Raw genomic sequence first — 14,006 nt, forward strand, 5'->3', positions numbered from 1 at the left:
CTCATCTGATCTTAGTCCATTGAGAAGCATAAATGTCCCTTGATTAATGTCCATTGTACTTGTTGTAGATGATCATGATGAAATACAGTTCTGTGAGTTACAAACGATAGTCCAAACAATAACTATTCACCATGCACTTCCATTTGTGTACTTCACAAATGCTTTATTCCTTGTGTGATCAGTTCCAAATCCACTTTAAGATACGATATCCCCATAATGAGTTATATTAGTAGTATTAAAACTACTAAAGAGCACTTCTAGAATAGGCTATCTAAATTGAGCATTAGCTTGGTAACAAATAGAGCCCGACCGATATGGATTTTTGGGGGCCGATGCCGATATTAACTCGAAAAGAGCCGATTTATAAGCCGATATTTTGATTTTGAAAATAAACTGGATATTAGACCCATTTCCTATAAACTACACTTACACAACATTCAATAGCAAAATATCTGCCTGTTCTATGTATGTGGGCTGTATAAACCATTTTCCAGAAGAGATTATGTTAAAAAAAGCCTTAGATTACAGTCTCAATGACTAAACAATTGCACATCAAAAGTATATATTTTTTAATGATCAAAAAACAGTCTGGTTTTAAACATTTAACAGTCTGTGTGTGTACTGTAAATAAATTATAATACTAAAGTTAAAGTAAAAGAGCTATACCAAACAAATTCAATATTCCACAAAACCATGTCAATGAATTGAAAATAAAATTAAAATAAGTTAAATGTATAGCTACATATAAAATAAATAAATATAAAATATAAAATAAATAAATAATACCAAAATATAATTTAAACAATGTAGAATGTTCTCAATATATATACAACACACAGGCAAGAGGTTTTCCTCCTTCACTACTTTTTACAAATTATACTTTTAGAATTTTACTCTGTCTTGCTCTGAACTTTAATATTTGAACAGTGTTTTGAAAAATGTCTTGAACAGGGTGCTCCTTAGTACTGCCAGTTGAGAAGTGGCAGGTTGTAGTACAGGAAGCACAACATCTCTGCCTTGGAACCTGTTAGAGAGCTCCTCCTATCTTGATAGATGGCCCCCACAGTGCTGAATACCCTCTCACTAGGGACAGATGAAGGTGGAGGAGTGAGAAACCTCCTGGCCAATGGAGCCAGAGTCTGGAAGCGGCCAGCGTTTTGCCTCCACCACTGCAGGGGGTCACCTGATGATGATGATGATGATGATGATGACAAATACAAATGTTATATACTTAACATACAAAAGCATAACTTAATTTGATATCACTGAAAAATAAATAGTGAAACCTGTTTTGCGATCAAGAACAGGCTCTTGAAGATACCGATCCAGCTCTTCGTTCAGACTCTCAGACACCCCTGTCACTGTTTGCTGGCTCTGCAACATGTCCTCGTAGAGATGGTCAAGCACACTCTGCTTCTGGTCTAGGGACTTCTCCATCCTAGGTTTCTTTGAATATCCCTCGGCATCCTTATGAGTGGCTGCTGAGCTTGCTTGATGTTGTTTGTCTGCCTCTTTTTCAAGCCAGGTTTTGGCCTTCTTGGTTGTGCTGTCAGAGAGGGGACGCTGTTTGTAACGAGGATCCAGCACACAGGCCAGCACTGCTTCTTTGGACTCTGCAATCTTGGAAAACCTTCTGGTTAAGCTGTCGAGCATGACCTTCCTCAAAGTCTGAATTCCTCTAGTTTCAGGACCCTGAGTCTCCAGAAATCTTTTCAAAACCTCAATGGTGGGGATGATGCATGATGCAGATGCATCAGACTTACTCACTTCTAGAGTAATTTCCTCAATTGGTTCCAGTGTGTTGATCAGCTTTTCGACCAGGTCCCACTCCTCCACACTTGGACATGTAAAATGTCCAAAGTCCCCAGAGTAGACTGTCAGTGCTCTCTTTTGCTCCTGCATCCTTTGGAGCATATGCAATGTAGAATTCCATCTGGTTGGGCATGCCTGGAGAATGCGGTGTTCAGGTAGACCAACATCCTTCTGAATTTGTTCAAGCCTCTGCTTGGCAGGGACTGAATGACCAAAATGGGTTGCACACCTCTTCAGTTTGGCCAGGATGTCACCTACAGCTCTCTGTGCCTGGAGGCCATCATTCACGACAAGCTGGAGGGTGTGAGCACTGCAGCTGAGGTCAGGCATCTCCACCAACCTCATCCCCTTAACAACATTGGCTCCACTGTCCCTGAGCACCAGCAGCACACGTTCACTGTCTATATCCCACTCGGTAAGCATGTCTAAAAACAACTGTCCAATGTACTCACCAGTGTGAGATCCACTCATGGCTTTCACATTTAGGACAACTTGCACCCTGTTCCATTCTTCATTGATGAAGTGAGCAGTCAAGCTCATTAGCGACTCAGTGGACCCTGACCAACAATCTGTTGTAAATGCAATATGCTTTGCATTTTCAACAGCCAAAAGCTCCTTTATCTTGATCACCACTTTTGCATGCACATGATGCAATTTATCTGTGCGATAAAACTTTTCTGTCTTCAGAGTGTACCTAGGCTCTGCAGCAGCCAGCAGCCTTCTAAACCCCACACCTTCCACCACAGAAAAAGCTTGGATGTCTGTCGCTATCATCTCCATTACTTTTTTGTCCAGGTTTTTTGCCCTTGGATCTGATGGACCCCATTTGAGTACCTTATCAAACGCTTGTGACAGGGTAGGCTGCTGTGTTCTAACAGAAAGAGTTTTTTGTACCTCACTCTGCTGCTGTGCCTCTTTATATTGCTCACTGTGTTTGGTTTTCAGATGAGTCCACAAAATGGAAGTGTTTTTCTGCTTCGCTTTGATAGACCCCTGGCTTACATTAGCTGCACATATATTGCAGAACACTGCATTAGAGGAATCACACACACTTTGCTGCTACAGCGTTCACCTTTTTCAGCCATCTGTAGGGCAGAAAGAGAGACAGAGAAAGAATAAGCATGTGTATTAATAATATCACCATGTATCATTACTCATGTCATCATTAGAATCATAATAATAATAAACAGGGATCTCCTACATAGGCAAAAATGAGAAATATAGAGAAATATATATATATATATATATATATATATTTTACTTTATTTGTCAAGCAATAGATATTACCTATTACCTACTTATATTTAACTATATTATTACAACATTTTCCTGTTGTGTCTGTAAAGCTGCTTTGAAACAATCTGTAAAAAAGAAGAAAAAAAAAAGCGCTTGTTCAGCTCACATTTATTTACATGTCCCCTCTGGTTTAATCATTTCTGACGCACCTACTGTAGTTACTGTAACTACACTATATTTGCTCTCACAGACACATTCACAACGGACCCGTATATCTTATCAGTTGTTGTTTTTTCGAGGCACGCTGTACATAACTTCTAGTCATTGACTACACGCGGCCCCCTGCCACAGTTACGCGGTCATTATGTGGGAAACACTGCAGATATATTTAGAATAAGTTAAACGCTAACGTTATAGTTTGACCTCTTATTAACGTTCGCGCTCTTTCACTGATAAACATGGTATTAGCTTTGTGGCTAATCTAATATAGCAATGCATTAGCAGCTGTAAGTGATGTTACAGAATATTTAGAAGTGATAATGATAGGACCGTTAGCTAGAACTACCACACTGCTTTTATATACAGTGTATGAACTAAATCTACAATCATTTCACATGACGAACGACAGACTCACCGTCAAAAGAGTACATCTCCGTGGCTCGGCTGATAGCTTTCTTCTGTAGTCAATTTCTGGCGCTGTTGTCAACTGGGGAGTTGCAGAGCTCCCTCTGGTGGGCAAACTATGCAACACTCATAACATGAGTGAAGCATGAGACTGTTTCTCAGGTTTCATCGGCCGTTATAAACGTTGATGCCGATTAAAATGCAATTAGCTCATATCGGCCGATAATATCGGCCGGCCGATATATCGGTCGGGCTCTAGTAACAAACACATACAACATAGAGTAAACGTGAAACAAATTTCAATTCATACACAAAGGCAATAGAGAATATATCTGCAAGCAGCTATTATTAACACTTTAAGGCCTTTAAGCATATGCGTAAAAAGGTATAATGTTTTAATTAGCAAGCCTGTAACCACCTTGATCATAGATGGAAAAGACCATTAACAGCAAATACAGGCAATTTAACATAGGAAATATATGGTTTATAAAGCTTTTTAACAGTTTTTGAGGTTGAGCCAAAAACCTAGGAGTAGTTCGCCAAAGATGTTTTTTGAAATAATCTCCAATATTTAACGTAGTGGTTCTAGTACATTTTGTATGTCTCCCTCATCTATCACACCTGATTCAAATCATGTACTCATTAGTAGAGACAGCAAGACTTGAAATGGGTGTGTCAGAAATAGGGAGAAATACAAAATGCGCAGGGATGGGGGTCCTCAGGATAGGTTTGATTTTAACGTATGATTCGATGGATAGCGGCAGTCCTAGAGGCAAAGTTGCTAAGAATGAGGAGTTCCACCATGTGGTATGAATGTGGTGGGCATGTGCAGAAAATTGCGCAATACACAATCCTATAAACAATAAACAATATACTCCAATATACTACATAATATACTTTATGCATGTGAAAACACAAAGGCACCCCTGGAGGCCACTTTCTTTCGAATTTTTCATTCATTCATTGTGTCTATCTTGAGCCAAGGATTCCAACAATATAACACTTGATTCTATCCCTAACAGTTTAGGAGTTATGAACTCCTAAGGAGTAGCGCCCCCCCTAAAGGCCGATCAGGGAAAACCTCTGTGATGTTGTGGACAGTGTGAGTACTACCAGCCCTCAAGTCTCTATGACTTATGGTTTGGTCTGCCCAATGAATTTTAGGAGATAATGCTAATCCTTGGAAATTTGAACAATTACAACAGGGTCTCAGCACTTGATACTTTTAGAGTGTAATAAAACACAAAATCTCTGTGAAGATTTGCATGATTCTTTAGAATCCTATGGTGCATAAGCTCACCTAATTTTTTTCTACATAAAGAAGACCATTTTCCAATAATTTAAATGTAATTTTGCTTAGGATAATAGCTTTTTTCACCTTTATAAATGTTAAAGCACTAGCAGAGGCCTGATGTCGACAAAAGTTTCCAAGCTTCTTTAGAATCGTGATGCATGTGCACACCCAATTTTGTGAAGCTGTAAGCAAATCAGTCAGAAAGAGGGCCATTCCATGGGATTTGCTATAGAAATACATCATTTTGACACCTTTTTAACAGTTACAGCCCGACCTGTGTGCCAGTCTCCAAGTATAGCCCTATTCAGACGGGACTAGTTTCACAGGGGGACGTTAGAGAAATTTCTGTTTCACAGACGTACTTTGAGATTTTAATCCCGTCCGAATCTGCCATGTCTGTCTTTTTCTCACATGACCTTTATAAAAATTCCAGAGCAAATTACCTACTGTTTTTCGTCAAACTCGGCGGTCCTCGGAGAAATCTAATCCCGTCCGAATGCGAATGTCTGTGATTTCCGAAAATGTTTTTTCCAAAACGCTTTTTCTTGTGTGTTTTGGTCAACGTGAACTACCGTACAATCTCTCGCTGTGTCTGCTTTTTGCGCACCGATAATGGATGTAGATGTGTTTGGTACACTGCGAAGAAATAAAAAAAAATAAATCAACAAGAAGAGCCAAATCACGTAAACTGTTAAGACTGGCTACTGTAATATCAGTTTCATGTGAAATTACTTTCATTTCTGCACTTAATTACATAACGTGTAAAATATATAAGTTAAAACTTTTTATTCCAGTGGGTTTATTATAAGAACCCAGTTCTATTAAATCATGATGATAAATTTCACACTACAATGACCATACGCAATCCACGCATTCTGAACATGTGATCTTTTGAAATGCCCACATGTAAAACACAGACACTCCTACCTCTGTAATAAACACGGAGATGTTAGTCCCATCCGAATCCGTACATAAAATCACAGACGTAGGTTGATAAGAATTGTTACTCAAACGTCGTTTGGAAAACTAGTCCCGTCCGAATAGAAGAAATGGTAATGATGCAAAGTTCTGAGTTTTTGTTTAGGAATGATAAGCTTTTGGGTAGACTTGGCCACGCCTATTTTCTAAATGACCCTGCTATAGCTATCCAAAGGCCAAAGTTTAACATCGTTTTGATAACTATTGACCCAGAGAGTCCCGAAAATAATGCAGAGGATGGTTTTATCAAGGTTAAGCCAAAAACCTAGGACAAGTTTGCCAACATTGGTTTTTGAAATAATCTCCAAAATTTAACGAATGATTTGATGGACAGCGGTGGTCCTAGAGGCAAAGTCGCTCAGAATGAGGAGTTTGTCGCAGGTTACGTATGTAACCATAGTTCCCTGAGAACAGGGAACGAGACTACGCGTTTGATCATGCTATGGGGGACCGTCACTCGTGACAGGTGTTTGAAATGCCAAGAATCACAACACTCCAATCCTATTGGCTGGCGACAGCCTATGACGTCATTACGGCGTGAACCGTGACGAATAAAGGGAGTGCCTGAGGAAGCAGTCAAAACTTACTCATCTTTGAGGGACTGTTTAGCAGGCAGCCCGAAGCATGGCAGGGCAACACAGAGTCTCATTCCCTGTTCTCAAGGAACTATGGATACATATGTAACCTGAGACGTTCCCTTTCGAAAGGGAACTCAACTCTGCATTTGATCACGCTATGGGGAACGATATGCCCACGCCGCCATGCTAAAGGAGAGTGCATACCAAAATGTCTGGACAAACATCCGGCAGTTCTAGAGAAAGCCGGGAGCAACTCTCCCCAAGGCTGTCAGTGACAGCATTCCCTATGGCCAACAGCCCAAGCTGAGCCTAAAAGAGGCCTTCTGTGGAAAGCCTTCTAAGTCTTCTGTGGAAGGCTGCTCAAGGCATTTGGGACCAACAATCCATGGAAAGTGGTAAGTAAGCGACTCAAACCCACCCGTAGAAACGGGCATCCTGGAGAGCAGAACTCAGCTGAGCACTATAAACACTCATATTGAGGGGAGCAATCCACTCGTCCTAAGATCTACTCAGCATAAGAACCCGTGGTGACGTGGGTGTCACAAACACTGGTGATTATCTGGAAAGTTCTTTTTAAAGCATTATCCCTTACTTTCAACCCAGGAAGTCCCTAAGTGACATTTAAGGAACATCCAGGTTCAGTCATGTGACAATCTGTGCATTTTTGTTGCCATGGTAACATTTCCAAAATGGTGGCCTGCCTGGTGTGCACATATTGCAGTGAAACCATGGTGGAGAAGGAGAAAGGATGGTCATTGTCAGGTGGTACGACAACAAAGCTGTTACCCTGATCTCCTCCTACTGCGCAGTAGTGATGGGCAGATCGAGGCTTCATGAAACACTGAAGCAGTTGAATCAAATGTGCCGTAATGATTCGAGGCTTCGAAACAATGCAAATGCAACAAAACTCAGAACAAAACCCAAACATGCATTAAAAATACCCTTTAACAAATGTATTGCAAAAGTTTTTTAAATCAATTAAATGGAATTAACTAATCATCTAATAAGATTAAATATAGAGTGTCTGTATAATATGTGTTCTTTTATCAATTTTCATTGCGTGTTTCTCTGTTCCATGGCTCAAGCTAAACAGGCCAGTAAGAGATTAATAATTACCATTATTAATTTTAATTATGCTAATGTATAATTAAAACATCTACAAATGAATAAAACTCATCGGAGATCAGGTAAAACCATAGGGTAAAGCCCTAGAGACTTGTTCAACAGTTCTCAGTGAATCTGCATGATTCATGGGCTCACTTTATTATCGCCCTCTACCGGTGAACCATTGAAATTTCAAACTGTTTTGAAATGTTTCGAAACAGTGATGACGTAATGAATCCTCGTTTACTAAAATCACGTGACTTTGGCAGTTTGATACACGCAAAATAAAAATATAGAAATAAAAGCCCAACTGAGGAGGCTGTATGCTAGAAAAACCCTAGTACAGGGGAGCACAAACCAGCCTAGGTCTAGTCTGAACGGGAGACTTCATAGAAGTCTAAAACCAATGACCAGCTTAGGGAGCTAAGCACAATTACACAGTTAACCCAAAGGGAAGCACGAAGCTCAACCTAACAGCCAGACCATACTGTAGGCACATAGTCATGGAGGCTGACCAGAAGAGGCCTACAACATAACTAAAGTTCTTACAAATGAACTCACATCACACCAAGAACCCAATTCAGGTGGTATTCAGGATGGCCCATTCAACAGAAAACATAGCATGCTGAGCGCATGACCAAGTAATTAGGTAGCTGTGAGTGCCCACAAAACAGCTCATCCAACACAATCCAACAAGCGGTGTACTCTGTAAAACACAGACCTGGAGTAAGCTCACATAAATATGTGGGGCTAAAGTCTTAGAACCCCAAAGCAAACGCAAATGCTTTGTAGTAAATGCCATCCACACAGGATAAATGTCTTCCAACAGACAAATCTGTGATTTGTGAGAAGCTACTCTGACACAGGAGGCTACAAACAACTTAGCAGCCATACAGCGGCCTGCGAGTATAACTAGCCAGCCTAGCATCTCAGTTATTTGCCCAAAATAACCTCTTCTGTGATACTGACATAACGATGAAGGGGAAATCACATACGGCCAACAACTCCCTCAGGAGGAGGCCAGAACTAGGAACTAAACAACCTCACACGGATAGTAATAATAAGGGTGATGTAGCAAACAAACACTTAAACCTAGCTCTAGCCTAGCTGCTAGTTAGGCTTACTGGGCCAAGCAAAGCTTGGGCTTCATTTTTAATCTTTCAAATATGAGGAGAAAATGAAGCACTGCAAGCAAACAGTGTCAGGTGGCCGATAAGCCATCCTGCACACAAATAACTGAAGCGACGAGTGCTAACTCAAATCAAACTTAAAGTATTAGCTGAGAAGCTACTCTAACATAGGAGGCTACAAAATAGCGGCCATAAAGATGTTTTGAAAATTAGCCAACCTAATGCTACAGTTATTTTGCCCAAAAGAACCCCTTCTAAATTTACAGACCACATGCTCAGGAAAGCTATATAGGAAAAACAAGAGCTACACTTTATATAAACATAGACCTAGTTTACCTTCCTGCGGCTTGTAGAACAAATATTTTCCCTCCTTATTTTAATGCATGAAGAAGGATGAATTCAAGTTCTTTTAAGCCTAAAAGCACTTTCACTATCAAGAAAGAAGGCGGCCTTTAGAAAAAATATTCTCAAAAGGCCAGCTGACAGCTTAACTATAAAAGAAGCACCTGAGCAAGTAGAAAGATCTCAAACTAAGGAGGTGGAGGAAGAAGGGGAGAGGGCAAATGCAATGTTGCCAGCCTCCTGATAAACTACATGCTAAGAAAAACTATACAGGAAAACAAGGTCTTATTTTAAAAAATAAAATAGACCCATCTCATATCCCTGCGGCTAAAAGACAGAAGATCCTAATGCTCTTTTTTACATGAAAAAGGATAGAATCTAGGGTTCTTAAAGCCTAAAAGATGCTTTTATTATCAAACCGAAAAAGCGGCCAGAAATAATTACTATGGGCCAAGCCATCAGTCTGACCATAAGAAGTATCTGAGCATAATATAAAATATATATACACACACACATATATTTTATAATACCTTTAAATGGCTGGGGGATCGATTACAAATGCAACAGTGTTTACAATTGATCACCCATTACTCCCGCTTCTTCCTCCTCCTGTCTGTCTAACCTGCTTAAAAGCTGTGGGAAATGTTCCAGTGTGAAGGGAAGAATTGATAATGTGAGTGAGTGCAGGTAGAATTGAGGAGGAGATGGTCTGAAGAAGATGAGTGGGGATTGGGTCTAGCAGACAGGTAGTAGGGTGACTGGAAAGGATGAGTTTTGAAACATCTGCCTCAGATAGCATGGAGAAATAGGGGAGAGTTTGTGTGTTTTCCGTTAAGATGTTATTGTCAGTGTGTGGTTGGAAAATTAGCCGCTGATGGTTGTTATTTTATGTGTGAAGAATGTGGCAAAGTCATCAGCTGTGAGAGCTGATGTGGGAGGGAGGGGAGGAGGGCAAAGAAGTGATGAGGTTTTGAAAAGTGTGCGGGAGTCAGTTGAATTGTTCATTTTAGTGTGATAGTATGAGGTTTTAGCATTGGAGACATTAATACAGAAAGAAGAAAGAAATGACTGATATAAGCGAAGGTCAGTAGGATCTTTAGATTTGCACCACTTCCTCTCTGCAGCCCTGAGTCTAGACCGATGCTCACGGAGAACATCAGAGAGCCAGGGGGCAGAGGGGGTGGTGTGGGCTGGTCTGGTTAAAAAGGGGCAGAAGTCATCTAAACAAGATGTTAGAGTTAAGCAAAGAGTGTCAGTAGCATTTGTAGTGTCCAGTAATGAGAACTGGTTAGGAGCAGGAAGCGTGCATGAGACCAAAGAGGATAGGTGGGATGAGGTCCAATTGGTGACCTGATTTGTGGGTAGCTGAGGTAACCACTTGCTTGAGATCAAATGAGGCAAGCAGAGTGTGGAAGTCAGCAGCCTGAGGTTTGTCTAGATCAGTGGTCTCAAACTGCCGGGCCGCAGTCCATTTACGGCCCGCCTCCGCCCTCCACCCGGCCCACAACTGATCTCAAAAATAAAACATAATTCGGCCCGCTAAATTATTATTATTTTATTATTGTTCTCTAGTTGTCTCATACCATATTCCACATGCAAAGAAAAAGTCACCATTCTAAGGGGACGTTCACAGATATGGCGTCACATAAGCGGCCGCGCCACTTTCTCATTCTTTCCAAAGCGCTTACGCACCCATGACCGTGGTGTCTGATGCCGCAGCATAGGCGCAGCATAGGCGCTCCTGAAAAAACGAGCGCGCCGCACCACATGTAAGTCGCGACCACGCCGCTTCTATTATGAGCACGTTTGCCTACAGTAAAAGCACTCACGCAAGTCGCAAGCGTAGATTTTAAACCACCGAAACATGTCCGATGCGTGTCAAACGGCATCTTGGAGAAATGTGGCTCAGCGCTGTGAGCAGAAGCGTTGCTAGGTGTCTGGAAAGAAATATAATAGTGTACAAATGTATTCAGGGATTGCATTTGTTCAGTAGCCTATGGTTCAGTGCAAGATTTTGATGCTCTTTAAGCTAAAATAAAGTAAGGGAAAATATTTGCACTTAACTGTTAAACTGTATGTAACAATGATAGAGACAGTGCTGTTTACATTTTTTAGGTATGGCAAAAATATTTTAGGCAAGGCAATTTTATTTGTATTGCACATTTCATACACAATGGTAATTCAAAGTGCTTTACATAAAGAAGAACCAAATATATAATAATAAAAATGGAACGCATAAGAAATAGAAATAAAGGTAAAAACAGGGAATTCTGCTATCTGGCTGGAAGAGTTAGGAAGTTTCAGGGAGTTTTTTGTTGTTTGTCAGAGTGGATCTAAACGGATCTATCCATCAGAGCAGATCTTAATTTTAGAAACAAAATTTGAAGTAAATAAAAAATAATTAAGTATATTTTCAGAAATTTTGCGCTTTCTTGTGCTTGAATATTAAAATGGCCTTCCTATGAGGTGTCAATCACAGAAATGTCCCCCAGCCAATTTGAGTTTGAGACCCCTGGTCTAGATGGATGTTGAAATCTCCAAGTACTAGCAGAGGAGTACCATCCTCAGGCAAAGATGCAAGCAACACATCCAACTCTTCCAAGAAGTTACCTAGCTGTCCTGGGGGACGATAAACAACTGCAGCCCAAAAGCGCGTCCCAAAAACACAGCTGTTATGAGGTTCTTGTTTAGGGAAGAAAGAGAACAGGGTCAGCTTGACTGCTGACGGTGGTTTTATTGTCAAAATTCACTCTCAAAAACAAAAGGCTGTGCAAACAGAACAAAAGTAACAACACAGTCACAAAGTAACTTTCACTTCAGTAGCAACTTCTTTGGTACATCAGGGTCCACCAGTCAGCAGTCCTTCTCTCTCTCACACACTCCTGTTTCTCCTGGCGTCTTATTCTCTCTCCACAGCACTTACTGAAACAAGAGACAGGTGTTCGTTTCTGGAGAGGAAACCGGCCACAGCCATCTGAACACCCGGCCTGTGGACCACCTTGAACTTAAAAGGCTGTAAAGCTAGATACCAACAAGTGATCTGCATTGGTATCCTTGATTCGGTGGAGCCACTGCAGAGGAGCATGGTCTGAACAGAGGGTGAATTCCCGTCCCAGGAGATAATAGTGGAGGACGGCCCACCTGATGGCAAGGCATTCTTTTTCAACGGTGCGGTATTAGTCTCTCTCTTAGAGAGCTTGCGACTAATGTACAGCTCCAGCCGTTCCTCCCCCTCTATCTCCTGGGACAGGACGGCACCCAGCCCCCTGTCCATCGTGTCAGTCCTCAACACAAAAGGGAGAGATAAATCAGGAGAGTGAAGCAACGGCCAGCCACATAGAGCAGTCTTTAGCTGGCTAAACGCCTGCTGGCATGGCTCCATCCACTTGACCGTATCTGGTGCCTCCTTTTCAGTAAGATCAGTCAAAGGGCTGGTGAGGTCTGAATAATTAGACACAAACGTTCTATAATATCCCACCAGCCCCAGGAAGGTCTAGTCCTCCTTTTTGGTCTTGGGGCACGGACAGGTCGCAACTGCTGCCGTTGTATCAATTTGGGGATGCACCTGCCCATGCCCCAAGTGGGAGCCCAGATACCTTACTTCCACATGCCCAATTGCACACTTCTTCAGGTTCACTGTGAGTCTGGCCCCCCTCAGCGACCTCAAGACAGCCCTCAAATGCTGCATATGCCGCTGCTAGTCATTACTCAATATGATAATATCATCCAAATAGGCAGCAGCATATGCAGCATGGGGCCGTAAAATCTTGTCCATTAGTCGCTGGAAGGTGGCCGTTCCCCCGAACAGCCCAAATGGAAATGTAACAAATTGGTGTAGTCCGAATGGTGTTGTGAAATCTGTCTTTTCTTTGGATAATGAAGACAAGGGGATCTGCCAATAACCCTTTGTTAAGTCCAATGTCGAGTAAAAACGAGCCTTGCCGAGACGATCAAGCAGTTCGTCAACCCGTGGCATTGGATACGCGTCGAACTTCAACACAGCATTCACCTTGCGGTAATCCACACAGAACCGCACTGAGCCGTCTGTTTTAGGAACCAAAACTATGGGGCTCACCCAGTTACTGATGGATTCTTATATTACCCCCATTTCAAGCATCGCTCCTAATTCTGCCTGAACTACCTTTTTCTTGTGGTCAGGTAAGCGATACGGCCGGCTGCAAATCACCACGCCCGGCTCTGTCTCGATATGGTGCTGAATGAGGTTTCTACGGCCAGGTAGGGGAGAAAACACGTCAGCAAACTCTGCTTGTAACTTAGTTGAATCAGTGAGCTGGGAGGGCGAGAGGTGATCTCCCCCTGGGGCCAGTGCGGGAGATTGTTTTTTTATATTCGCCTCCGGCCTGAGATCATCCTCTCCACTAATCACCGTCGCAAACATCACTGATTCTGCCTCATTCAATTTTTTAAGGAGATTGAGGTGGTACATTTGACATGCTCCTCTCCTATCAGACCTTGCTACCTCATAATCGAGCTCACCAATTTGCCGTGTGACCTCAAACGGTCCTTCCCACTTTGCAAGTAATTTTGAACTTGACGATGGGAGTAATACAACCACTTTACCTCCCAGTGAAAATTTGCGCAAATTAGTCCCCCTGTTATACAGCCGGCTGTCTGTCCTGGGCTTGTAACAAAATCTCCATGAATAGCCGTCCCAAAGTGTGGAGTTTTGTTCTCAAGTCCAGCACATACTGAATTTTGTTTTTAGATTGAGATGGTCTGTCCTCCCAAGTTTCTCTAAGGATGGCTGACGTTCCCCCTCGAAGGGGGAAAACCCCGTGGAGGCTAGCGGGACCTCTCGCACAGCGAACAACAGGGGTTCTAACCACTTATCACAATTTTTGGCATCCTCCTGAATGAATTTCCGAATCATGGTTTTAAGTGTGCGAT

General features: G+C 41.9%; 1 protein-coding gene across 1 annotated transcript; it reads right to left on the minus strand.

The window, feature by feature from the left end:
- Nucleotides 1-340: 340 nt before the first annotated feature.
- On the minus strand, nt 341-2,728 carry LOC137003462 (zinc finger BED domain-containing protein 4-like). The gene is made up of 2 exons (XM_067363634.1): nt 1,287-2,728; nt 341-1,183 (listed from the first exon to the last, which is right to left on the minus strand). The coding sequence occupies exons 1-2, from the start codon at nt 2,590-2,592 to the stop codon at nt 960-962; spliced, it is 1,530 nt and encodes a 509-aa protein (XP_067219735.1). The 5' UTR covers nt 2,593-2,728; the 3' UTR covers nt 341-959.
- Between the last annotated feature and the right edge of the window lie 11,278 nt (nt 2,729-14,006).

This window comes from Chanodichthys erythropterus, chromosome 16, assembly GCF_024489055.1.
Source record: "Chanodichthys erythropterus isolate Z2021 chromosome 16, ASM2448905v1, whole genome shotgun sequence".
Classification (NCBI taxonomy): domain Eukaryota; kingdom Metazoa; phylum Chordata; class Actinopteri; order Cypriniformes; family Xenocyprididae; genus Chanodichthys; species Chanodichthys erythropterus.

What these genes read in the sequence shown, in the direction of transcription:
- LOC137003462 (XM_067363634.1), bottom strand. Translation starts at nt 2,592, where the DNA reads ATGGAGATGATAGCGACAGACATCCAAGCTTTTTCTGTGGTGGAAGGT. An exon ending in TGTTCTTGATCGCAAAACAG is followed by an intron (nt 1,184 to 1,286) that starts GTTTCACTATTT and finishes CATCATCATCAG; the next exon opens with GTGACCCCCTGCAGTGGTGG.